Source organism: Pieris rapae, chromosome 2, assembly GCF_905147795.1.
Source record: "Pieris rapae chromosome 2, ilPieRapa1.1, whole genome shotgun sequence".
Classification (NCBI taxonomy): domain Eukaryota; kingdom Metazoa; phylum Arthropoda; class Insecta; order Lepidoptera; family Pieridae; genus Pieris; species Pieris rapae.
This window is the reverse complement of record NC_059510.1, coordinates 2,399,591-2,427,376: the sequence shown is the minus strand read 5'-3', so window position 1 is coordinate 2,427,376 and position 27,786 is coordinate 2,399,591. Positions and strand designations below refer to the sequence as shown.

Sequence of the window (27,786 nt, the reverse complement as noted above, 5' to 3'; positions counted from 1 at the left end):
GTCATGAACGTGCCAACATTTCGAATTTATATTGAACAACAGTAATAACCAATGAAAGGATTGCGCCATGAAGCAACGGCATGTGATCCTAATAAAACAATGAGCCAATAGATGTCACTAACACTAAAAACTGTAATTATTATTGGGCTATCTGTGTAATCATCAAATTTTTCGTGAGAACGGAAATTATCGTACAATCTGTGTACGATAGTCGCGTTCCATCGTACATCGTACGTAGCTATGAAATTATCGTACATGTACGGTTGTGAACACTGCTCCGGGGCATTGGCATTGCTAGCCGCTAAGTAATAAATTGACAACAATGGTATGTATAATACTCCTTTTACTTTTTTTAGTTAACTAATAACTATGGCGGTGGCAATGTTGCCAATTTAGCAATATTTTATGCAGCATACTCAGCATAAGACTACGTAAACGATCCTCTTTTTCAATATTTAACTTTCGTAAATCAGATAAACACTATAATAAAAATATGATGGTTGTTATATAAGTATATATTATTACTCCAGACTAAATACCGACACCGCCTGATACTCATTTAAAAGTTTTATAGGTTTGTACTTTGTAGATGCTAATACTGGTATGATTGAATTATTCTACTTTATTATACCCACAATTTATTTAAATGTAATAAAGCTTAGCATATTATGTTTTGTCATATTTTCATGGTCGTTAATCATGTTTAGTTTTATACTAGATTGGTAAGTTGACTGGCAACACTGGGCGGGGCATCGAATAACGAATTTGATGTTTGCGGTTTGTGACTTTGTGAGTCGGTTTCATTATTGAAAGATTTATTTATAAAACAATAAATATATGATAAATGTTTAAACCGACAACTTAGAAATAACTTTTGTATATGCATATAGACTGAACATTTTCTTGTGCGGTGATTATCATGCATTTTATATAGTGATAAACAAAACTTTAACATGAAACGGTTATTGTTTCTAGTGGTTTATGTGTCGTGTCAAGGCTTAGAGCCTCCTTATAATCCCAATTTTCAAAAACCATATCAACAAGACACATATCAGAATGGAACTTCATATCGTCCACCTATACAGATTCCCTATGGCAGTTTTCCTGTTAATGCAAATGAACATACGTTCCAGAGTTCATTCTATCATGACAGTGGCAATTCCGACACCTACGGAGATGGCGATAATGAGGTAGATCCTCAAAACACTGCTTCATATTACGCGGGTTTAGATTATGAAGAGCGCTTTAAGTGTCCCCCTAATTGGATTCGTTATAGAGAGTCGTGTTACCGATTTACTAAATCACCGAATAGGCCGCGTAATGAAGGTCGAAAAATATGCCAAGCTTTTGAAGCAGACTTAGTGTCTGTGAATAGCCCTGAAGAACATGGCTTTATAATCACTACACTAATGCGTATAGATCCACAACGTGGCTCGTGGTATGTGGGTGCTCATCAGCAATCTCCAGGCTATTGGGCAAATGATGGTGATGGATCCCAATTGTCTGGTTTGGATAATGCATTTTTTGAAGATCGCAAATTGACTTATATGAGCTATAATTTATTGCCTAGAGACTATCTAGTATATCGATTTTCCCAGGAAGATGGAAGGTGGGGCTTAGCCCCTGTAGAAGGTACACAGTATTTTCACTTTATTTGTGAAGGACAAACTCAACGTTTGCATTATTTAATTGAAGAAAAAAGATCTTTTACATATGGTTTAGACACATTTGACCCAGAAAGAATTCCAAGAGGGCCATATTTTATTCAAGAGCCAGAAGATACCATTTATGATCCACTTCGTAACCACCATGTACAGTTATCATGTATTGCTGGAGGGTACCCTTCACCCTCTTATAGGTGGTTTAGAGAAGACTATCAGGTAGACAGCCCAGTTTTTACTGAAATAGATCCACTTTCAGACTCAAGATTTATACTGAGTGGAGGATCTATTATAATTTATAATCCAGATGCTGACAAAGATAACGCCAAGTATCATTGTACAGCAACAAATAAATTTGGTACAATTAGATCGGAATCGGTCAGATTGTCTTTTGGGTTTATAAGAGAGTTTAACCAAAAAAGATCAGTGGAGAGTGGTAAACAATATTGGGGAAAAGTTATGTATTGTGATCCTCCATCTTATTACCCATCAGTTAATTTCTTATGGGCTAGGAATTACTTTCCTAACCTTGTAGAGGAAGATAGAAGAGTTTTTGTGTCATATGATGGTGGACTTTATTTTTCTGCATTAGAAACTATTGATAGAGGTAACTACAGCTGTAATGTTATGAGTAAAGTGTCAGATGCAGGAAGAAATGGTCCATTCTTTCAACTCCTTGTTTATCCCCATTCTGATTACCAGCAATTAAAATTCCCAAATAATTTTCCCAAAGTATTTCCCGAAGCACCTGTAGTAGGCCAAGAAGTGAGATTAGAATGTGTATCATTTGGTTATCCAGTGCCATCTTACAATTGGACCAGGAAAAATGGTCCTATGCCCAAAAAGGCATATTTAAGTAATTTTGATAGGGTACTTACAATACCTAAAGTAGCTGTTGAAGATGAAGGTGAATACATTTGTGATGTACGTAATGATAGAGCTCATATACTAAACAGTGTATTTTTAAAAGTACAAGCAGAACCAAATTTCACAATACCCCTTGCTGATAAACATATGGATAACAAAGGTGATCTGCATTGGAATTGTGAAGCATTTGGTATTCCAGATGTAAATTATACTTGGTGGAAAAATGGAGAGAAACTGTCCACAGATGCTTTAGAATTACAAGATAAGGATAGGTATGTAATACAAGACAATGTTTTGATCATTAAATATTTGGATCCAAGTAGAGATCCTGGTATGTATCAATGTGAAGCAAAGAATCAACTGAAAGCCAGGTTCACATCAGGACAATTACGAGTTCTGTCTTTAAAGCCATCTTTTAAGAAACGACCTTTAGAGAGTGAGACATATGGATCCGAAGGAGGCAATGTTACCTTGAAATGTAATCCTGAAGCAGCTCCTAAACCAACATTCACATGGAAAAAAGATAATATCGTCATAGGTGCTGGTGGGAAAAGATTTATTACTGAAACTGGGAATCTCATAATAAGACAACTTTCTAGAGATGACGAAGGTGTTTATACATGTGTTGCGAAAAATCAATATGGATCAGATGAAAGTCGCGGACGCCTCATTGTTTTGAGAGCCCCACGATTTATTGAGAAATTACCACCTAGAATAACTACAGAAGTTGGTAAAACTGTATTCTTACATTGCAGTGCAGATATTGATCCCTTATTAGACACAGCATATCTCTGGAATCATAACGGTATTCGTATGAAACAGGCTTCAGATATCTTTGCAGATAAAAGAATTAAAATAGATGGTGGCGAAATGACTATATATGACGTTAGCCTGTCTGACGTTGGCGAATATGAATGTATCGTTAAATCTGCGATTGGACGGATATCATCGCGTATGCAATTACGCATAGAGGGTCCGCCCGGTCCTGCTGGGGGATTGCAAGTGTTAAACATTCAACGGTCTTCTGTGACTTTAGAATGGACGGACAGCAATCCAAACGGTCGTCCAATTACTAGCTACGTGATCACTGGTCGCACACAATGGAACTCTTCCTGGTATGCGATCAATGATAATGTTGTGAACGTTATGGAGATTGATAGATATAATGGACGAAAACGAGCAGTTATATCAACAACATTGTTACCTTGGTCCGTGTATGAATTTAGAGTGCAAGCGGTAAATAGTTTAGGAGTTGGTGAGCCATCTTCGCCAAGCCCTCAATTTTCGACGCAAGCGGATAAACCTTACCAAGCCCCATCGAATATTGGAGGCGGTGGGGGTAAAATTGGTGACCTTACAATTACTTGGACTCCGCTACCCCCAGCTCTGCAAAATGGACCTGGAATTCACTATAAAATATTTTGGAGGCGAAATGGTTCCGAAGTTGAATTTCAATCGCTACTGCTTAAGGAATTTGGAAATATTGGAATGCATATAGTCCATATCTCTTTGGATTATTTCTTTACACCTTATAATGTAAAATTACAGTCATTTAACGATCTAGGTTCGGGACCAGAGAGTGAGATAGTTACCATATACTCTGCGGAAGATATGCCACAAGTTGCACCGCAATTCGTTAAATCACATTCGTTCAATTCCACTGCTCTAAATGTAACATGGAACCCGATTGATCAATCCCGAGACAGACTTCGAGGCAAGTTAATCGGTCATCGTCTGAAGTACTGGAAGCAGGAGAACAAAGAGGAAGAATGTATCTATTACCTATCAAGGACGACACGTAATTGGGCTCTTATTGTGGGTTTGCAACCTGACACTTACTACTTTGTAAAGGTAATTTATTAATTAATATATGGTAATATGATTTTAATTAGAGATGTCTTTAGTGTTACTATCCACGATTAGGTTCAGTCTATACAGTATCGATATACTGACGGGACTGACGGGAGAACCTTATATAATTGTAACAATTATTGTAGTATGTAATCAATGTTATATTAAAATCGTTATAAATGCCATATAAAATATAAATTTTACCAACTAAATCATTTTATGTTTCATGTTGAGTACACTCGAATTTTCGGTATTGTATCAAAAATCTTGTCAACGAAATCGGTATATGTTTTTATATAATTTATAAATTACAGGTGATGGCATTCAATTCGGCGGGTGAAGGGCCAGAAAGCGAGCGATACTTAGAGAGGACATACAGAAAGGCTCCGCAGAAGCCTCCAGCCTCTGTCAATGTTTGGGCTGTAAACCCGAGCACTGTTCGTGTTGTATGGAGATACGTACAACCCACGTCTGAAGAAGAACCTCTTCTTGGCTATAAGGTAAGTTGACTAAAACCTTTTAATTGCTAATAAGTCTTGCAAAAATCCCCTAATACAATTCTTCCATTCAAATAATTCAAGGTACGAGTTTGGGAGAGCGATCAAGACATGAGTGTAGCTAATGACACTTTAGTACCAGTGGATCACAAACTAGAAGCCTATGTTACTGGCCTTACACCAGGAAAAACATATAATCTTCGAGTGCTGGCGTATTCCAATGGAGGTGATGGAAGAATGTCCTCCCCGGCTATAACATTCCAAATGGGCGATTACCATAGTGACGCATACGGCTATTACGTAAGAGGAACAGGAAACAAACACACTCCTCTAAGATCCATTCTAATTCTAATAACTCTCTATATTATAATATGAATCTCAGAAATATGACAAATCAGATATGAAGGCAAACTTACACATTCCCAGAAAAAAATTGTTATTTTGAATTTTACATCTATTAATAAATGTTAGTTTTGTAAGAAAAAGATTTTGCTAAAACCAGTTTCGCAATATTTGAAACTCTTAAAGACAACAATGTTTATATATTTTTAATACTTAGAGTTAACGTCTAGGTTAGTGACTATCATAGCAGCTTTTTAAATATATTTTTTATACTTTTACACAAGTTTAAATCTATAATAATTCATTTTGTATGGTGATATTATGTCCGGCCATTTTGTTTTTCGGTTTATGCTTTTACGTCACTTAATTTTAAATTATTTACTCATATTTTTATACTGTTTTGTTATTTTTATGCTTATAATTTTAACTCTAGACAATAACGCCTGTAGATATATTTAGTTTGTATTAACAATGAAGCAATCTCATACGTATAATTTGTATTCAATGTGAATCCGAGCCATTTTTTAATATATAGATAAGTAATTTAATGAATATTATGTACAGTATGTATAAAACATATGCATAGTACAAAATGAATGGCAGCGCCATTTACCAATGAATTTTAAACATTTTTTACTGCTCCTTGAAATGTATTTGTGATGTTCATGACAGTTAATATTTCTATGCTTTTAAGTATCAATTTTAAGGCCTATGTTAGTTAAAATACTGCCTTAACATTGTTAAATATGTAAGAACATTTATTTTTAATAAAATCTTTTAAATTAAAATTCTGACTTTTAATATTTTACTCTACTAACGTTTAGGAAATAGAAAGTTCTCTTTAGGGTTTCATACATTTTATTATTTTCACATATCTTAGTTTTAAATGATTACGTAATCTTATGTTTAACTTTACGTTTAAGGCACTTTGCATCTACGTTACACAAGTCATTATCGCTTAATTTTCTTTTACACAATTTGCTATCTTCAATGGCCTGCGACTGGGGTTTTAATGGCAATAACCCCACGGCAAAAGGGATATCCTCTTGAAGAGTACTGAAGTCGCCTCCCAACACTTTGTTCGTATCGTTATCATTATCATGTTCTTCGCAACCAGTCCATTCATTTGTCTTCAAAACTTCAGAGAAATCTACATTCGGCTTAGTTTCTGCAGTGACCGGTGCTAAATTTTCTTCATTATTTTTATCCCAATCTAAATCATGTGGGATTGTAGGTGAAAAGCTACCGTTTATGTCAGTTTTCCTAATATCTCCATTTGTTCTAGATTCACTATTAAATACGTGATTAATGTTTTCAAAGTTAACACTATTATCTTGTTCTTTGTGCTTTGTTAGAATAGTAGTAGAATCATCCTGAATGTTTCTAATATTGCTTTCCAAGTCCATTAAGTCTTTCATGATTTCATCTTGTTCTTGCACTCTGTTGACGCTTGTTTCATCAAACCTATCGCTATCCGTCGGCTTTGTTGGTGAGATTAAACAATCAATTTCGTCTTCTTTAAAATGTGAAGATTGGGATAACTGCATACTAAAATCATAACAGTCGTCATTTCTTTCAGGATTAAGAGGATTATATTGTTGGGATATTCCTTCTCCCAATGACGTGTTCTTTGTATCTAATAAAGACATGCTAAAACTAGAATCAAGTGAATTAGTAACAGGGCAAAGTGTGTCTCTTGGATCATTAATTTGTTGCTGTTGGTAATAATTTTTAACATCCTCACTCATAGATTTGGTAAAAAATTGCATGTCACTTTCAATGCAAGTAAAATCGTTTGTACTTTCAGTATCCATCGTATTGCTATTTTGTAGTCCACTACCTAATACTACGTAGTTTTGATTTTCGTTAAACGATTCTAAGCTATCAGGAAGTATAGAATTTAAACTGGTTATCGCATCTTGATGTGCAATGTTATCTTTCTCAAAGGAGTTGCCGGATGTGTAATTGTTTGATCCCATCAGTATTTCTCCTCGTTCTATAGATTTGGATAGATCATCGATACTTTTAATTTCACTTGGATCCGAGACCTTTTCAATAATGTCAGGCTGTTCAATTACTTCGTATTTTATTTCGTTGCTCTGAACCATATCGAGAAGAACTTGTTCGTTGACATTGATGTACGAGCCGTCGCTTGATTCAAATAGAATAGGTAGATCTGTTGGGAGGCCAGCACTTTTTAAAGCATTCACGTATTGAGTCATAGCTGTACCAGGATCTGAGGATTTTGACGTTTCGTTGACTGTAGAGTCCTTCGAAAATGAAATGGGTGGGTCCAACATATTGGATGATACGGTTTGGTCCATATACATAAGATCGCTGTCTATATTCATATAACTATGCGTGGAAGATTCAGGTTCACAAATACTGCTAACTGCTTGCGTCAACGTTCTATCCATATAGTCCTATAAATAATCAAAATGATAGACACTGCCGTATCGGAAAGCATAACATTTTATAAAAAATATATAAATTTTTATTATTTCTGTAATAATTCTAAATTTATGTCTTCGGCTAAGAATTTACTTTGAAGCTTAGTTGTCTAACCTGCATTTGTCGAGACTGCAAATTCTTTAAGTGGTGTATGGCTTTACGCGAGTCCTGTTCTCTTCGCATCAGGGCTCGTTCTGCAGCTCGGCCTATTAATCCACTACTGTCCCACGGGCCAGACTGAAAAATATATTTATAGTCGCCTCCTTGATTCAGTTGATCAACAACTTGTCAAATCGATATCCTATTATTTTGGAAAATCAATAAAATCGTAAAATTAGTCTTACCCTCATGCTTGGTCTGCCTCGTCGTGGTCGTATGGATCTTAAGTCAAAATCTCCAGAACTCATTCCTTTATTTTCGATGTCAAACGGTATTCGAACTACTGTATCCTAAAATCATAGCATTATCTCATAAACGAAATAATAAATTATATACGAGTGTATTCCTTGGTTTTAATTTATATTTTTTTGCTACGAATTATAACATCCCATCTGATGTATTAAATACGTGCGTTATGAATGCATAAGAAAATTAATTAATGCACGAGAAAAAGAAATAAGTTTAAATAATTACTTGAGTATTTCGATTGTCCATACTTTGGGACGTGTTTGTCGCTGCTTGATCTATTGACTTTGATTCGAGATTGTCCTATAAGAAAATTTTGTACTATTACGTTTAGTAGTTATATTATAAATATTCACACTATAAAATGTTAAAATGAACCTGGGCATGCAAGTCAGTCATGGAATTCGGTGGACGATTGATAACAACAGGAGGAGTAAACACTGGTAGTTCGCCTTAAAAAATATTGTATGTAAGTGCCAATATATAACCGAATTAAACACCAATTGTTATAAAAACTTTTTCATCTTACAAGTATTTGTAATACCGAGACCCTCTTTGGTTACTTTTGATAGTCCCTTTATCTTCAGAAACTGTGCAGCCGATACTAATTCATCTAAATGCTCTTCAGGACATTGCGTTTTGCCGCAATACATAAATTCCACTAAGCATTTCATAACGCCGAATCGCATTTTTAATATAATTAGCGGTTCTCCAGTTTGCTTTTGCAGTACATCCTATAATTATAAGCGTAAATTATTAAGTTATAAATGTTTTTAATAAAATACCTACTACTCACTTGAAAGTAAGCACTGCTTGCAGCTAGTACAGCCTTGTGTACGCGTAAAGTATGAGAACTACACATTAAAGTCATATCCACGAATGATTGCATTTGTAAAAGCTTTCCGAATCTCGACATTAAATGCTCTGAATAATCTTCATAATGTAAACTATAACGTATTGGTGCCATTGTTCATAATATATATTTTTATTAACTATTCATGATTGCGCAAAAATGACATGACATTCACCTGACTGAAAAATAAAACAAAACACATCTGAGGTTTGTAAACTCATTTTTAAAAATGTTTTACATACAGCCAGGTTTATATGAATATTAAAAAAGGTTTTTAGCATATTATATTTCATAGTTTATTGTTTATTGCCGGTATATTGCCTAGCAATTAATTATTATCATAATTCTAAGTCGACTTTTTTACAATTTTGATTAAAATTAATGTTATAAATAAAAAACCTAAAATATTATTGGATCATTTTATTCGTTTAAAAAATACAGAAAAAATAGTAAATGTTAGAAAATGAATTAATTACAAATTTGTATTTAAATATAATAAATCAAAATCAAATAATAACTGGTGATTGAAACAAAAGATCATGAAAAATATTCTATCACAGACTAAATCGTAAGTACAGAAACAATAACTATACTATACTATAGGTATATTGGGTTTTTACAATAATTCGTTATTTAATAGAAATAATTACGAAAATGTTAATGGAATATGAATTAATTCTATTTAGTCATTTGAAACCATAAAATTACGTGGAATGTTTGTAGGAATGTAATAATTTGCTCATAAGGCACTTTGAACCAATATCGAATTCATTTTTTCTGTTCAGAATAATAATAAATGTATCGTCACCTAAAACGATCGAATAGTTTACTCAATTCTATTACAATTACGTACATATCATTTACAAATTCATTTAACACACTGCAGTCGTAATAACGACAAACAATCACATAATATATAAAATACTGGATAAACAAATAAAAGGAATACGCACTTCTAAGAACATTATTTTTACATAGGACAACGAAGTTTAACACGTTATTTAGAGCTAATAAAACATGAAGCAATCTACTCAAACGTACAGTACTAAGTAGGTACCCGTAAGAAACGATTTTAAAATACAAATTTGTAACACGTTCAATACTTTGAGTATCATTTTTAAAATTTACCCTTACACTCCTATTACAAAGCTCATAGACGCATTAATTAGCCGAAAAAACGCGACATACCACGTCAATCCTAAATTATCGCATTTGCTCAATACCTGAGACAGAAATAAATTAATTTTGGTAAATGGCAAACTTATCAAGTCATTTTTATACACGGAAAATTAGAATGAAAAAGGCGTATAAGTAACATTTTAGCATGTTTATTATTCAAGAAGTCTGCCAATTTAAAAAAAAACATACTTCATTCTATGAACATATACATAACGTCACTGTAGATTGACAACCTCGTATGTCAAAAGTTAACTGGTATAATCTTATGATTCATAAGTTATGAAGTTCATAAGTAATTATATATTTATATAGTTCGTTTCATAAGTTATGAAGCAACGACTTATGTTATTAATAAATAAGTCCTTTTACCATCCATAACTTTGGACAAAAGCATATAATAAACGAACGTTGGTGAAATGAAACATTCTTTTCGTTTCCTGTAATGTTTGGTTCTCTGGACACACGAGGTTATACAGCGACAATTTAATACAACAGGACTATCACATATCGTCAGCTTTTAAAATTAGGCGGGAATACAATAACTTAAATGCATATTTCAATTCATAATTCCTTACCTAATTGAGTTAACCACTCGTCTACATACTAAATAATATTGTCCCACTAATACACGAATTAAATAATATTCCATCTCAGATATTTGTAACGCAAGAAGCTGTATTAATTTTGTTTCTGTTAAAATTTATAGAAAAATATTTATTGTGAAAAAGCTTTTAATTTCGTTAGTACTGATTAATACAAGTGTAAAAATAAAGTCTATTTTAGACATCTGGCAATATTGAAGAGAAAATAGTTCATGGATTTAATAAAACTTAAATTATGATTTCGCAGTTATTGAAAAATATAAGTTATGACCTTACTGCTACGCGCTTAGTTTTCTAAAATATGCTTAATTTAAATGGTCCTGCTCAAAATAGTTGTATATCTTCGAGAATGTGGTACCAAAAGACAGATTATGTCTTCAAATCAAAGTTTAAAATACGATTGTTTTGAGCAAGTACCTTTAAATTGCCTTGTATTAATCAAGTACATTTTATCTCACTATTAAATAATTGGCGTTATAGCGATTAATGATTTTAAATTATTCATTTGTAACTATAAAATATTATATGTTGTTAACAGATTGACATATTTAATTGACAGATTTAAAAAAAAAACGTGTGTGTACTTATATACACGCGTTTGAGGTTATACTTCTTCGGCGTAACAAGATAAAAATCCTTTCAAAATTTTGAATCTTTCGCCTTTATATACGTTCAACAGAAATACCTAAAATGTTGACTATTACAACTTCATGGTGTCGGTTTTTTGTGACGGTATGCGCGCGCTTCGTGAAAAAATACTCATTATCTTTCCCTACCGCGCCAAAAGAAGTATAACTTCAAAAATCATTTTCCTATCGGGCGTATTATACATTATTGTACTTAGCACATTCTTAGATAAATATAAAGATTTAAAGCAGTAAAATACATATTTGCAAGTTTTTAGGAAAAATAAAAGTTTTTGACGTAAAATAAAGTTTACGTACACTGTAATAGTTATAGAGATAATGTTATCTGAACACTTTACATATTATAATAGGTATGAGTCAATTTGTACAATAGGTTATGTAGAAAAAATAGAGATTCATTTATAGAGATCGTACAGTGAAACGGGACCATTGTTATTCTAAAACAAAATACGTATTATACAAACTAATATTTTTCGAAATAAGTAAACAATTGATTTGTAAAAAATCAGTTGAGGTGAGAAATTATTCAATTTAAAAGTTTATGATGAAGCCTTCTTTTACAATTGTAGTTTATAGGAAAAACTACAATTGTAAAAGAATATAATCTCTCAAAGGAATATGAGACATTAGAAACAATGGTCCGTTTCAGTGGCAGGGTCGTTCCTTAACACTAAAAGCAAGTACAATATTTACATTAGCAATATACGAACTAACAATGTACACGGCTTACCGCTACTCGGAATTTAATTATCGATTATTTTCAAAAATTCCTCGGGCGAGATGTGAATGCCGTCGGCCGGCGACTGGCACGGTTCGGCACTCGGGACGGTGTTCTTGAGTTCTCCAAACGTATACGTCCGTTTGGAGCTACGAGACTTTTGCCGTGCCGGAAGAGACGCTTCGCAGTCGAGGCTGGCGCGTTTGAAGCAGAACGCGGGTCGCGGCTCTGCGCCCGCCGACATCGGCATCGGCATGGCCAACTGAGGCCGCGAACGACCCAACTCGTTGTCGCTCAGCTGCCGCTTCAGCTTCTCCTTTCCCACCACTAATTGGAAGCCCCTGAGTTTACTCTTATCCAGCTCGACCTCGCTCATCTGCCGTTTGAGCTTCGACGGATCGGCCAGACTGTTCTGACGCGTTTTCCCCTGGCGCGCGGTACTACCGGACGAACTACTTGTGTTCGTGTCGCAAGGGTTGGCGTCGCGCCGCAACGTCTCGATCACGTTGTAGAAGTGTTCCAGTTCGCCGTTGCTGTTGTTTCGCGATCGCGTGACGTTGTTGGTGCTGTGTCTATGTGGGCGGATTTGTGCTCGAGGTAGATGGCCGTAGCTGCTCTGTCTGGAGATGACAGCGGAGTTCTGACGGCGCGGCATACTGCAACTTTTCGGGACGAAGGCGTCTTGCGACAATACCACGTTTTCGTAAACGTGAGCGTTGTCAAAATCTTCCTGCGATATTAGATTTTGTCTACTCTCAGTTGTGTCGCGTCTCTGACCAACCGAATTACTTTTCTTGTGCCCGCTGCGTACTTTGACATCGGCCGCTTTCTTTCCCAACTTGCAATCGCTAACGCTGCGAGGTAAGAGATTTTCATAACCGTGCACGGTTTCTTGTCGACCTATGTCTGCGTTTTGGGTATTCGTTGTATGTTCTGTACTATTTTTAATTGAATTGGATAACTTTAGTTTAGAGATAAGGTTTGAGTTTCCCGATTCGGTTGGACAGGTCTGCTGAGGAAGGGAATCGTGACGTTTCCTTTCTAATTCGGGCTTCGACGACTTATCTAGAACTACTTTGGATTTATCGCTCTTACAAATTTTAACGCTAAATCTAAATGGAGGTTTGAAAACTACTTGTAATCTAGCTTTCTCTCCGGAGAAAAGGTTTGTCGCACTTTTTGAAGGCCTAGCTTTCCTGGATCCTTTTGAGATTTGGCGATGCGTTCTTTCAGTTAAATTGACAGGTATAGATTTCGACTTAGGGATAACTGTGGGCTGGGGGGAGCTGAGCAGCCACTTCTGAACTTTAGATAAAGCTTCATTGTCCTTAATAGGAGAAGAAGGATGTTTCTGCATTGAGCTATAATCTATGGTTTCCTTTTTGACTTTGAGCTTTCTCTTTTTAACTTTCCCTTTATGTTTCGATAATATAACATGTTTAGGAGACTTCCCTTCGGCATTTGTAACAACGACAGTAGATTCTTTTGCTACTTTGACTTCATCAAGTTTGGGCTGGGCCGGTGGTTTCTGTAAGAATAAAAAATGAGTAAGTTTTTGCTTTCACTTTACATACGATAAACATAATAGGAACTGGGTCCAACCAGTGGTACAAAATCTGTTTTGAAGAGGCATTAAATGCAAATTACCGTTCATCACATGAAATCATTGTATCAAGCAAATAATTTTGTATGTTTAGGGCCTGTTTCACAATGTATGGATAAAGTCACAAATAGCTATGCAACACATATATTACCCGAAAGATAAAAGTTCCGAATAATATACTTGGCATTTCATGACAAATAGCGCTATCTGACAGTCGTGAAACGCAAAAATACTGTTTATCCTACCAATAAGTAATAGCTATTTGGAACATATCCGGACATTGAGAAACAGGCCCTTATTATCTTATGCGAAAACTTACTCTCTTCTTGTTGTTCTTAGCGGCATGCGCAGGCGACGCCTTGTCTCCTTGTTTGTTAGTCTGTTCCTTCTTACTGCGGTATGCTCGAGTGCGAAGTGCTACCTTCTTCTTAAGAGGGAGTTTGGATCTGAAATTATAGACTCGACTCGTAGTGCATGCAACTATCTATTTTGTATTTAGTTATTAAAATTAGTTTAAGTTATAACCTAATGTTTAATGTGACAGCTATGATAAACATATATTTGGCAAAAATTATATTAATAATAATATTCAGTAGCGCTACAACCTTTTTAGGTCGTGGCCCCAGATTTCAGATAAGCCACTAAGCTGCTCAATAATTATTACATTATCTGCTTTTCTTTTATTTTCAACCATCTATCTTTCGTACTAGGTCTTGTATACATTTAACCATATGACCCAGGCTAATCTAATTTCGAAGTACGTACCTGACGGCCGTATGTACGATCATCTGGTCGCCGGCATCAGGCAGACGGACGGTTTCTGTGGTTGATGAGTGGATGATTGTGACTGATTTCATCTTCTTAGCGTGCCTCCCCAGAAACCGGGTGCTCGCCACCTAGTAATTTTTATGGCATTAATATAAACGAAAACTGTCGTAAGACCACCATAAGATATATTGGCAAACAATTGGCCTTCGATCTGCCAATTTTGAAGAGAAATGATACAAAGTAGCGAAGTAAATGAGAAAATGATTTTCTAGCATTTTCTTAGCTATAGTGAAGTACGCAGTGAGGAACAAACAATAGTTTCTTTTAGCGTAAAACACTGGCTTATTTGCATGTTTTAAATAATACCTTTTATTGACTCTTCAAGTTCTATGGCAGAGTCTAGAATTCTGCAACACCGCTAAGAAAAATATAACAAATCAATAATTACTGTCCTTATAGAATCTTAATATTTTTTAAATACTTCTAACAATTTTCAGCATTTCTGTCATAATCCTTCATCTCTAGGTAATCCTATTTTGTCGTAATGAGACAGACAGACAAAACAGTAATATTACTTCCATAATGGAATGGTATGGAAAGGAAGTCTACTTCCTTTCCAAAACTATAACTGACTAAGATAATGAAATTAAAAAAAGCTAATAATAACTTAGTAGTAAGTAATAATAACTTACCAGGAGAGCAATAACAGCTAGGAGTATGAGCAGAACGGCGTACCAGTGGCGGAGGACCCACCGTTTGAAGCCGGCAATGCTTTCATCGGACAATAAGAGTTTCCGGAGAGTCGCCAACGGACCTGACGGGTCTACTTCACGGCAACGTTGGAATACGTCACAGTAGCTGTAGGAAAACATATATTTTTAATTTCTACAAGGCATATATTTATATATCTCTGTTACGTAGTAAAAAAAGAGTGGTGGTAAGGTTATTGCCAGTTCTTCTCTTCCGTTCTACGCCCTTGATTTGAGAACTGACAGTTAATTTAAAATTAGAAGCATTTAATATATATATACGCTTTTTTGACAGTCATAAGTGTTTATTGTGTATACATATACGAACATGAATTGTTACTTTGTTCTTGCAACAAAAAAAAAGCTCTTGGACATTTTTTTATTGGAGGTGGAAGTATATTAAAATACCGATATCAGAACAGAAATGAATAACTACTAAACAAAATTATTTTGAGACAATAGAACACATAAACATACCCATTATAATCATTGCAAGGGGTTCCCGGTTTTGCATACATATCCGGGACATCATACGGCGATGTGTTCCAATGGAAGCTGGATAGACAGGGTCCTCCCGTTTTCCGGCAACACAACTCACAGGCTGACCTAGGATCATCCTTACGAGGTACGCATTGACATGATTCCAGGCCATAGGCGAGGCAGATTGAACCCGTACATTCCTGTAATGGTGTATTAAATTATTATGTTTTGTTTTAACCGTTTATGGCAGTGTTTTTATTTAAAAAAATTAAAAATCAAAAATCAAAATTCATTTATTCAGTCCAGATGCGACCTAAGGCATGCTTGTGAATGTCAAAAACGTTTACAAAATTCGCGAAAGAGCAAAACTACGCCATCCGTTCGCAAGACTACCAGGAGGTCTTGTTCTGAGAAGAACGGGCAAGAAACTCAGCAAGTTTTATCCTCCCTTTACATACAATAATTCAAAAGAAAATGTCATAAACCACAACGTCACATAAACGCTTTCAGTATAGTAAAAAGAGAAATAGATATATATGGAACACATTTCTCCTATATTAGAAGAATCCATTATTGAAATGGAAATTTATCCACATTAAATAGGTACCATATTATATGGGTGTAATCTATGAAAAAACACCTTTCAACAAAATTTTATCCACTGCATAGATTATTATTTTTTTTAGGTACACGAAAGAAGTGAATTTTTGTGTAAATCAGAAATAATAGAACTAATAGCGAAACTGAAATTTTAAAAAAATATTACGACTTGATTAATTGGGCAAATAAATTATACTTTTATTTGTATGCGAGCTACGTTCATAATAAATAGTTTTTGTTTATTTAGATAATTTATTTTTAATATTTGTCTCAAAGATTATTATCATCTTTAAGCCCATCAAAATATGTCATTGATTTAGGTTAAGTAATGTATCAATAGAAATAAGGTTATTTTATTAATAAAATGTTTCTTTCGTCTGTGGGTTAAGCTACTTACGCCCATGAAACAGACGAGTTCCTTGTCACATCTAGTTCGGTTGGGCTTGTGTCTGCTCGCGGGACAAACAGCGCGCTTCCCGTCGCAATGCGCCGCGTCTCGGCATCCATTATCAGAGCGACATTTATCCCCAAATTTGAGTGTACATGAAGATGTGCAGCAGGGACCCTGAAGAAAAAAAACGCATAGCTGAAGCCTTTTTTGACTTTAGTTATAAGTTTTTCACTTTATTTTTCAAGTACCTGGATGAGCTTTAATCGGTATTTTTTTATTTTTTAAAAATTGTGTTATTTGGAAATTATATTTAAATACAAATTACATACTAATAAAATTATGAAATATGAATAATATTTTTCGATCTTACCGAGAGAATAAAAAAAATATATAACCTGGTTATTTAAACAAAAAAATCCTCATTCTCAGCTAGATCGATTTATCACCCCCGAAACTTGCTCAAAACTTGCAAAAAAATTGCTCATTTAAAGATATAACTTTATTTGTAATACGAGACGTAAAAATTAATATTGATAATAAATCAGGTATTATAAAGAAAATTATAATAATATATATCATATATTTAAGCATACATTATTTAGTTTGTCAGTATATACGTAATCAGGAGGCTTCCTATTTACGTTAAAATAAAGCTATCTATTTAGAGTACGTATCTGCGAATTGACGACACTGAATACGCTAAAGAAAAATATTTTGGTTTCCCTATAGGATCTGTGCAAAGTAAGAACTATAATACAACTAACTAATATATGTAACTATAATACAGGCCATGTAATCTACCTGATACATACCTGACTAGGACTACACACGCTATGTTCAGTTAGCGTACACGGCTTGTAGTGAGGACGTACGGCCTGCGGACGACAACACACGTCCGTACATTCGGATGCCCAGCCACAATCGCATTCTTCGCCTTCCTCCACCACGCCATTACCGCATATCGCTGGCTGCGGTTCTGGAAATTAAACATTAATATGATATCAAAGCGTATTAACTACAATTTTCTATTAACTTAGTCATATTTAAATAATTTCTATCATTATGCTTATTATATATCACCATAAAATTATAAACACCGTAGAATATATTCTTTATTTCACGATAAATTATGCATGCATAGCATTTGTATACTGTGATTAATAATGGATTATTAAACATACAAAGTAAATTATTATATTATAATAAAGAGGGTAAATTTGTAATTATATATTTCCTGCTTATAAACAATGTCTGCTTTATTACAAAAAAAAATATCATTATTGATATAAGCGAATATATTACGTTTTGATTTCTAACAAGCAAACATTTTTACCTGTGAAGCATCCTTTGGGCGAGCGAGCTTTATTATTGAGTACAGGATCTATAGCTCTCAAGGAACACGGGGAAAACTTGTTATTATTCTTGCGATCACCGCTCGTAGCTCGTGCGAACATTATGTAGTTTCCATCTTCTCCAAAAGGGGTACAGACCTCTGGATCGTGCTGAAATTAGCATACTAATATGAGGTTTAGAGTCGAGACTTGGTGCTAACTGACACGTCTATAACGGATATTTGACAGGAAACATTCCCGTTAATTTCGTTCCAATTGAAAAGATATTTATATAAATAAAATCGTAGACCTCAGGTAAAACCTTTATATCATTCAGGTACAATATAAGAATAAACAACAAAGAAGTTTATTGTGAAGCGACAATAGATGGACGCTAACAAGCGATATCTTGTAAATAATTGGATTCGGGACACGTCGTTAAACTAGATAAGGCGCTAAACTTGTAAAGAATTATTAGAGAATACGCGAATTATTACGTAGTTAGACATTTAGACAATACAATTGTGTATATTGGTGTACTTTTTGGAAACGAAACGCGACTATGCCTACAAAAGGCCTTAAACCCTGTATAATGGCCTGTTTAATAATGTTTTATAAAACTAGTTTAATCGCTAATATTAATTAATAACAATATTATTCTTTTATCAACGAAAATCGCGACCGAAGGAAAGAAAATATCTATTTTGCAATTGTTTAATAGTAACAAATCTCATAAATGATTTCAATTACCTACGAATATATTTAATGTGTCCCTAAAAGCATATATCAAGAATTGTTTCTTTATAGAAATACTAGCGGACCCGACAGGCGTTGTCCTGTCTACACGTCTTTAATTTGAAAATTTCAAACTTTTTTTAATAAGCTAAAACATTCTGGACCATTTTGATGAAAATTATTATTTAATGTCGGGACAGACTAAAAATTAAAATTCGAATATTATTTAAAATTTGACAGTGCGATGGTAGCGCCGTCTGTCGGATCCAATGTTCCAAAATCAACAACTACTAATAAATTAAAAATTAATTAAAAAACATTGTCCAGCGGACACACAAAAAATTTCGTCAAAATCGGTCCAGTCGTTTGAGAGAAGTTCAGTAACATACACACTCACAGTAGAATTATATATATGTATAAAGATGAGCATTAAAATCCACGTACCGGAGATCCAAAATTATGTCCAATTTCGTGAGCCAATGTCACGTGGGAGACAGCGGGCGGCACGTGCTTGCCGTAATTTAGTAACGTCACGATGCCCGTGTTTAAGGACTTCATACTGCCCCGGTAATGCTGAAAAGAGTTTAATATTTCCTTAAAATTAATACTTCATATTATAAAAATGAAATGTTAAAAAATATATTTACCTAAATTCGCTCAAAATTGCTACAATTCATTGAGTTTTATAATTTTAATAAGTATAAGCTAATGTAAAATGAAAATTTAATTTTAGTAAATATAATCTTCCTTCCAAAGTGCTCTCTAAATAACCAGGGAAACATGCCCCTATGTAAATAAATGAAAATTATATACCGAATATGATTGCATACATACACCATTTTTTTCACAAACACCCCCAGCGTTCTTCAAATCTCCAGTCCAGGCTAACCCGAGAGTCCCCATTTCAAAGTCCCGGTATGTGAACATATATGCGAGACAAAACGCGTCGTAGTCTTCCTCTGAAAAGGGAAAATTAAGCGACATAGTTAAAATTTTGCAAGTAATAAGGAAAAGCCTTGAATTGCGAAATACTTTTAAATTGATTGTAAACTCCACAGAAAATCAGTAAGAAAAATTGTTTTACATCCGTAAAATAATTCTAATTATGGCTAGATAGCTTTCAGGACTGTCAAAGAGGAGTTAAAAACCTGTAGTATGTGAAATACAGAAAAAGGCTAGAAATGCATCCTAATAAGCTTGCCACGCTAATACCAGCGCATCCTAATACCAGACCTAATAAATAGGCTTAAAAGGCGACAGAAAGGAGCAGTCTTGATGGAGATTTAGCTCTGAACGCCTTTCAGCTCTCAACACATCTGCTCATAGTCTAGCTGACTGATTGAAAGATAAAGACTTTAAAAAAAATATGGCTAGATATGACTAGACCGTGCGATCGCCTGCAGTGTTCGAATAATCTTGATATTTTTTTTCGGATCGCCCTACTATCGATACGCTCGGAAGGCTCTCTACTTTCTTATGATTTTTCGTCATGTTATACTCATTTAAGGTTCTTTATTTTGTAATGCTTTAGTAATCTTTATATGCTTTTTATTTTTATAAATTATAAATTTGTTTATTGCTTCTTTTATATTTTTGTTATGTGTGGCGTTGTTGGTGAGGCTATAAATAAATAGAGAATGATTATTTTTTTGGAAGCTATGTGTGGCTTATAATAGTTTTTACCAAACAAACAAATCTTATACCTGTCGATATGTTAATGTTAAAAATAGATATACCTTTTTAACCTATAACAATCAATAACTAATTATATATCATAAAATATTACCCAATTAAATGAAAAAAGCAGGACTTATACATTTTTCTTGATATATCTTTTGGAATGGAACTAGAAAGTATAGACTGCTTCTCAGAGGCTTCTCAGATTTTAATAAGTAAAAATTTGCATTCAAAGTGTAATCGAAAAACCAATTATTTCCCAAAACGTACCTGAAAAAAGTTCCAAGTACTTTTCAACTCCATAATTATTGGGAAACCGATATGCGGGATCCTTGAGTGCGTCTAAAGTATGAACTTTTATCCTTTTTATCATGAATGTTATATTGTCTGGCTTTCCGTCTTGGTTGAAATCTGAAAATGAAAATTAATCGTTCACTAATTGTAAGTCATTGAATATTGTGAAAATAAATTATAAATTTATTCAATTTAAAGGTAATAAACGGAACGGTTTGCAAACGAATATAACTACAGAGACAGACTATATCAAAGTTAAACGTTAATGTGTATCCTTATTGCTCAACCTGGAAAATTTAAGATACAAAAACATAATGTGTGTTCTGTCCTACTCGAACAAGCCATCAAATAAACTTCAGTATATCAACGTAATAGACTTACAAAATACATCACCATTACACGGAAATTCATGGCTTTTCTACATAGAAAGCGAGTGTTGTAAACACACAAAATAGGAAACTTAGTTCATAAGCATTAGTCGCACCTGTTACTTTATATATGGCGTTAACTTTCTGCACATGGCGTGTCATCACTTCGATACAGGCTTCCTCGGAACCGTAGCGCTGGTAAAACATATGATCCGCTTGTAAATACACTAGGCATGTTGTCTTTCTCGGATCAACTGTCGCTCTCTTGTTTACATGCCTCCCATCGTCAGTTGCATTGGCTGATAATATTGTATACCCAACCGGCTCTTTCTTGACAATATCTTTGCTTACTGTAACTACTCCTGCTTTAGTCTTTATCACCTCCACGTGAGTCTTTGGCTTCGGTCTCGATTCTTCTATTGAATCGAGTCGCACTTTAGTTATTAAGTTACTCTTATCAATTTTGGTCTTCGGTTTCCTCGTACTAAATTTGTCGAATGGGTCACTGTTACTAGAGTATGGTACGTCTAAATCTAAAGGTAGATCAGGATTTTTCTTTGGCTGATCGTCCTGCATTTCGTCATCGGGAAGCCATCGTTTCTTTCGTCTATTGATTTCGGTTGTAAGGTCATCTGAATAGTTGGTGAAGGGAACCTCTGTGAGAGTAAGCTCTTCTGTAAAATTGAATAGTTCCCCGCTTTGGCCAATTGTTCCTTTTATGTGTAGAAGATGTGAGGCACAATGCGTGGCGTCTCGATTGCTATGTGGGTGCTCTACGTCTGAGCGTCGGTAGATTACGCTATGCATGGTCGGATGATCTACATTGTACCGAGAAAGTGGCTCCACGTAATATTCTTCAGAAGATGTCCATATGGTCCCATCGAACAATCCATCAGACGTTATCACCCCATAGACGTGGGATGAATCATCATCTGAAAAGGATAAATAATGTATTAAAGTTAACAGTAAAGAATTGCAAAAAGGCTATTAATGCACCATAGAATATTTATTGAAATAGATACTTTAGTTGGTGGGTACAATGAAATGAAAGGAGCCCATTACAAAATTACCCTTTGAATCTCAAACAACTGGGGATGCTTTAATGAATAACCAGCGATATTTTATGCAAACTAATGCGAGGTGCAAAGAGCCCTGGGGGATTCGATGAATTAAAATCACAACTTGCACTCAGCCGGAGGGATGAAAACCGCTCATAAATAACTGTAATTACAACTTTCAAGTTGTCTCTTTCCAGTTTTCATATTCATTTTATTGATGAAGAAAATTTTTCAGAGAGTTAACCGTTGATCTTATTGCAGAGTTGAAAAGTTTTTATTTACAGTGCAAAATAACCATCCTTTTCACAGACTAGATAAATTGGCGAAAACTTTAATTTGTGGATGAATGAAGCCTCAATAGACGTGACAAACAAATCGCAGACTTTCCTTAAGTTCATTATATATTAAGTGCAAAATTAAGTTTGCAAATTAAGCAAGAAAAACTTTTACTAAAATGGACACAATTTGGGTCACAATTTATTAATTTCACTTATAAAGTAATTTAAAAATTCTAGAAATTTCGATTTTCTTAGACCACGAATTCCAGTACATATTTCGCTCCGGAAATTAGATTTTTCAAACTTAAGTTTTATATGAAAGGAGAGCAGGAGTACATTAACTTCAGCTCGCTTCTAGGTCGTGTCTCATTTTCGTAACACACAAAGACAAGTAGTAATGTTTGGTACATGTCGACAAATACGCAAAGGGAGGGGTGAAATCAGTCCATTAAACTCGTGAACTAATTTCATCAAAATTCACTTTGTCTTAGCGAAGCAGATGGGTCGCAACTCGCACCTCGTAATTTCCTTCTATTAAGCTGGATAGAAGTTATACTTTGTTCTGCTTAACTTGGAAAATTAAAGGTATTTCACCAATTGAAAATTCAATTGTCTTTCAGTTCAAACCGTTCGACTTTCAGACAGTTGCGGTACTAAAATACATTTGCATACATTTATGGTTCATTCTAGCAAGTAGACCAAGCAGAAAAGGTGTATGGATGGTGTAGTGTTATTTAATCTGTGCAAAAATATGAGTTTACTAAATTTAATATGCAAAATCGAATTAGTTGCGCTTGCTCAATCACGCTGGAAATCATCGGCTTTGCTATTATGAATGCAGTGATTTTTTATGTTATTCGATCAGCTAATCAGGTTTGCGGCTCCAGCCGTGAAGGTGACTTTTTATACTAGTAATAAGAATGTTAATGATTCAATTCTTTATATATCCAGATTTTCCTAGTCCTAAGCCTGTGGAATAAAACATTTTCATAGAAATGTAGGTACACAAGAATGTTCGCGTCACGGATTTACCTATTGTCAAGATGATTGAATGAATCGACGCAAACGAACCGCGGTGTACGTGACCGGCTTACGGTACCTATATCCGTAATCCACGGTTGTGTAGGGTTGTCACAATCCATACATAAATAAATAAAAAGGAACAAGGATCCACATAAAAGTGGGCCAAATATTTTTGTCATTTGGACATAGAAATGTAAGATGAAAAATATGTAATTAAATGGCAATGGTGTTTTGTGGCAACCCTATGTTATATCCAATTGTGCGCTGAATTAGGTCACGATCGCGATATATTAAACGTATGTCGTGTTTAATTGTTATGTAAATTTCCGTAACTGCTTTAATATTCTTGATTGCATTGTTCCTATTTCCACTCCACATCTCTACAGCTTCCTGAATAAATTGCTGCATGTAACTGAATTTTAAATGCATATGAAAAGGAATATCGCGTTTCTACTAATAATATCTATTTGTTAATTTAAAGAAAACATTTAGATATAATGATTTTAATAATAATAATTATCGGTGATACTCTAGAAAGATCAGAGATGTTAATATCAACCTAAAGAGAAACAAATGGATAAATATATAAAACCTATTCTTACGTGTTTTGGTATCAGGACTTAGACTAAAATCATTGAGCGGTAATCGCAATGGTAATAATTATTACCTTCTAGCTTCCCGGAATAAACAAGCGCGGTATTGTAGTCAAGAGGGCCGGAAGTGGAATGGAACTGGACGTCTTCTGTGAATACTGAACTTGGGCTGGGCTGGAGGAGAAGTCGGAATTCCCTGTAACAAAAACAATGTTGTTTTTAACTAAACTGCCTATATACCACAATCTGTCGTAGATCCTAACATAGTGCGGACTTCAGCAGTAAAGGTAGATGAAGAAGAGGATGGTGAAGATTAAAAACTGACAGAATTAAACAATAGCCTTGATTTGTTCGATGCAAACGAAAACTGAAGTTGTAGAAATAGTAGATAAAATACCTTAAAATTATAAGCTCCACTCAAAAATTTACTATTTATAATGATTGATTCTGTTTTAATTATAATTGGAGGAGCATGAGAGCTTTTCAATTACCGTAGTTTAAATTTAATAACAATAATAAATAAATTATTAATGAAATAGTGTAACTATATCACTAATTTAGCAAAGTAAAAAGTATTTATGAATATAATAATTGTATTATAGGTAAAGATAAGATTGATATTTTCTAGATGATTGCTCATATTGTTGAGAGAGTTCACAAAATTTCCATTTCACTTGAAAAGCATATTTTAGCTTTAGCCGAGAAAAGATGACAGATACGGCACGAACACTCGCGTAATAATTTCTTGAAAACCTCTTATTTACTCAATAACATTTACAGTAAAATAATCTTTTAATTATGAAACATTCACTAAAGAAACTAGGTAGGAATTCTAATACAATAGTATTTTGTTAAAACTCTTTATTAACTTGTAAAATATTTCTCTTTACGAAGCCCATTATTAGTAAGACTTTAACACCTCGTAAAATACTTAGTCACCTTTATTGAAGTATACAATGTAAATTTAATGAAATAATGTATCATTATTGCATTGACGGTCATAGTAACTGAACGCAATAACTCTATTTGTTAATAAGGGGTTGTTCAAGTAATACGTAAGCACTCTAGGGGGGGGGGCTTTGATTTTCTTATTTGGTGATTACGTCAACAGTAATTATTTACTTTTTACACATAACTAATAAGGGGGGGGGGGGGGGGGGGGCATTGTAGAAAATCTGCTTACGAAATACTTGAACGGCCCCTAAGAGCGCTTGTAGACGTCCGTTTTTTTCACCGGATAACGGACCGTTAATAAACGGCTATCCTTGTATACATATTTTTTTACCGGATGGATGGATTGCCGTCTATATGCGTTAGTTTTGAACCAAAATCATTTTTTTCTTTCTCAGACATCGTTTCAAAACCTTCATTTAACGCAAGACAAATTTCTCTCCAAGCGGCAAAACTCGACTGTCTATTTTTATAGCACTCTTGGGTTTTGTCCCACAGTACAGGCCTATTATCAACCAAACTTATTAACAATTCCATGTCAATATCACCCATTTTTAAAAGAACGCAGGTAGACGGCACTCAATTACAACTAATTAAACAGAAAACAGGCAATACATCCGGCAGCGTCAACACGCACCAATACACTGGCGTAGATGACCGCCCTTTCTTACACCGGACCGGTGTCCGTCGCGCCTAGGGGAAGCGGTGGTGCATCCGGCGTAAATTGTTCGCCGGACCGATGTCCGGTGCATCTACACACGTTCATTATAATTCATACACCACTGCGAATCCGGCAAAAAACACGGTCCGTTATCCGGTGAAAAAAACGGACGTCTACAAGCGCTCTCAGTATTACACACTATGACCATCAAAAAACACCTACCGCTATAGTTAGAAATATCGAGTCCGTACGACTACCAAACTCTGTTAACGACCAAAGTACTGCCCATACAATATATCATGACACCTATGTTTTAAAGTTCCCTTGTACAATCACGTTGAAGCACTAAATTTCCGTTACGCAAACCTAGACTGATTTATCGTCGCAGCACCACGATCTACATTTTAACACTTCCAGATGGCTAGCCATAAAAACGTGTTGTGACACGGAAAATAACTCGCTTGCGTTCCAAGCTGCGCGCACTTAAATGAAATATGCTTGCATTTAGTATATCCATCTTCTGCACTTGCATATTATTAGAAATAGTTATACTCTTCTTTCATTCATTCTACCTTCTCTTGAGAATCTACTACACTTTATCTTTTCGCAACTTTTACTGTTTTAACTTCATATATTTTGTTTTATTTTGTTTTAACTTCACATGTTTGTTAGCTAGGGAGCTGACGAGCAAAATATCTATATGATTTGCTCATTTGGCAGACTTTCTTAATAGCGGTAATTACACAATAAGGAATATTTAGCACCATGATAGTGGTTTGTCGATTGGCATCATTGGCCTTAAATATGTAAAAAAACAGGTATACTATATTACTGTTAAGGCTGCTATTTTTTTTTATTTTTTTTTATTGATAAAAGCTTGCCAACGCTTGGCACACTGTTACATCGGTAAAATAACCACAAAATACTATTTATAATGTGACAAGCACTTATAGGAACACATGACATACACGAACAGATCATACAAATAATAAACAAAACAAAAACATTAAGTAAAACAAAAAATTAGTAACGATTTAAACCCCTCCAGATTAAAAACATACGATCTTAATTTATTAAGAAAGCTTTGTCGTATTGGTCGGAACTTTAATTCCTATCAATACGAAATACGAGCAAATCATAGCTTTATAGCTCTATTTCAGTAACTAGCAAATACTCTGCTATTTTTCCTTTTAATCCCCCTAAAACATTCGGTGTTTACGCCATAGATGAGTCTAATAAACCATAGCAATTTTCTAGACAAATTAACAAACTCTTTAGACATAATTTAATTGCTATAAAAGTAATTTTCAAATCTTAAAGCCACTTCTAGTTTTAATTTGAGGTTCACAGCTGGCTATAATGTAATTGGTAGACTTAGAATGATTAATTTCGGCTAAGTTTATATCCATTTAAATTTGAAATTCTCAAATTGTTTGCAAACCGTATAATTTAATTAATTACCTGAACATCAGTTTCTCCCGATTATATTTACGTAGTTTAATAAACCAACTTCGAGAATGAGATTAATACGGCTTATTTTTCTTTATTAATTCGCCGCTTAGGGACAATCAATTATCGGATAAAGTTGGTATATCAGGAGTTATATGAAAAGTTATCCGGAACCGAAAATGTACATTGAATAAATAAATACTTTTACATTCCTATTAATTACAACAACAGTACTCATCTGTCTTCTCATTACTTCTACTACTAATTGAAGGAGTACTTTTCTTAAAATAATGCAATTAGACGAGTAAATATAATTAGGACCAAGTAATGTTCTAGTAATTAATTGAATTATACATGGTTATCAATGGATATACGTTATTGTTCAATACCAGACGTGTACAAGGTGACATAGTACATTGCACTGTTAATAAAATTGAAAAAAGGAAGAATGTGAAAAAGTTATACACTAAATTAAGAAAAGTCAATTTATCCGATCATTAATTTCGAGAGAATTTACGTGCTGTATGTACAATGTGTATTACGGCCCAAATTGAAATATAAATGAAGCAAAAATAATTAATAAATATCTCTAAGTTCAGCTTTGAGATCATTAATTTAAATATTACATTGATAAAAATATTGAATTAAATGTTTCATTATATTAATCGATGATCAATAATCATAATTAGAGCCAGGAAATGAAG

General features: G+C 34.3%; 3 protein-coding genes across 4 annotated transcripts in view; 1 reads left to right on the top strand and 2 right to left on the bottom strand.

Moving 5' to 3' along the window:
* The first annotated feature begins 744 nt into the window (after window positions 1-744).
* Window positions 745-6,006, top strand: LOC110995181 (contactin). The gene is made up of 3 exons (XM_022262228.2): window positions 745-4,379; window positions 4,694-4,879; window positions 4,961-6,006. The coding sequence occupies exons 1-3, from the start codon at window positions 954-956 to the stop codon at window positions 5,249-5,251; spliced, it is 3,903 nt and encodes a 1,300-aa protein (XP_022117920.1). The 5' UTR covers window positions 745-953; the 3' UTR covers window positions 5,252-6,006.
* Window positions 6,007-6,090: 84 nt separating this feature from the next.
* Window positions 6,091-9,083, bottom strand: LOC110995189. Its single transcript, XM_022262241.2, has 7 exons — window positions 8,871-9,083; window positions 8,604-8,808; window positions 8,453-8,526; window positions 8,303-8,377; window positions 8,014-8,118; window positions 7,784-7,906; window positions 6,091-7,641 (listed from the first exon to the last, which is right to left on the bottom strand). The coding sequence occupies exons 1-7, from the start codon at window positions 9,039-9,041 to the stop codon at window positions 6,109-6,111; spliced, it is 2,286 nt and encodes a 761-aa protein (XP_022117933.2). The 5' UTR covers window positions 9,042-9,083; the 3' UTR covers window positions 6,091-6,108.
* A 339-nt stretch (window positions 9,084-9,422) lies between these two features.
* Window positions 9,423-27,786, bottom strand: part of LOC110995185 (disintegrin and metalloproteinase domain-containing protein 10) — a 114,445-nt gene continuing 96,081 nt past the window's right edge. The window contains exons 3-15 of one of the 2 annotated variants that reach the window (XM_022262233.2): window positions 24,096-24,217; window positions 21,186-22,001; window positions 20,678-20,818; window positions 19,565-19,689; window positions 19,175-19,303; window positions 17,998-18,166; window positions 17,477-17,640; window positions 16,671-16,838; window positions 15,671-15,873; window positions 15,137-15,302; window positions 14,442-14,572; window positions 13,996-14,122; window positions 9,423-13,601 (exon numbers count right to left, since the gene is read on the bottom strand). In XM_022262233.2, the coding sequence (XP_022117925.2) occupies window positions 12,099-13,601; window positions 13,996-14,122; window positions 14,442-14,572; window positions 15,137-15,302; window positions 15,671-15,873; window positions 16,671-16,838; window positions 17,477-17,640; window positions 17,998-18,166; window positions 19,175-19,303; window positions 19,565-19,689; window positions 20,678-20,818; window positions 21,186-22,001; window positions 24,096-24,217 (3,964 nt within the window). In that variant the 3' untranslated portion in view covers window positions 9,423-12,098. Of the gene's footprint in view, window positions 13,602-13,995; window positions 14,123-14,441; window positions 14,573-14,784; window positions 14,863-15,136; window positions 15,303-15,670; window positions 15,874-16,670; window positions 16,839-17,476; window positions 17,641-17,997; window positions 18,167-19,174; window positions 19,304-19,564; window positions 19,690-20,677; window positions 20,819-21,185; window positions 22,002-24,095; window positions 24,218-27,786 lie in introns of those variants that run through there. The other variant, XM_045632098.1, reaches the window with a different exon arrangement.

What these genes read in the sequence shown, in the direction of transcription:
- LOC110995189 (XM_022262241.2), bottom strand. Translation starts at nt 9,041, where the DNA reads ATGGCACCAATACGTTATAGTTTACATTATGAAGATTATTCAGAGCAT. An exon ending in TCTCGGTATTACAAATACTT is followed by an intron (nt 8,527 to 8,603) that starts GTAAGATGAAAA and finishes ATATTTTTTAAG; the next exon opens with GCGAACTACCAGTGTTTACT. An exon ending in TGCAGTCTCGACAAATGCAG is followed by an intron (nt 7,642 to 7,783) that starts GTTAGACAACTA and finishes GATTATTTATAG; the next exon opens with GACTATATGGATAGAACGTT.
- LOC110995181 (XM_022262228.2), top strand. Translation starts at nt 954, where the DNA reads ATGAAACGGTTATTGTTTCTAGTGGTTTATGTGTCGTGTCAAGGCTTA. An exon ending in ACACTTACTACTTTGTAAAG is followed by an intron (nt 4,380 to 4,693) that starts GTAATTTATTAA and finishes TATAAATTACAG; the next exon opens with GTGATGGCATTCAATTCGGC. An exon ending in AACCTCTTCTTGGCTATAAG is followed by an intron (nt 4,880 to 4,960) that starts GTAAGTTGACTA and finishes AAATAATTCAAG; the next exon opens with GTACGAGTTTGGGAGAGCGA.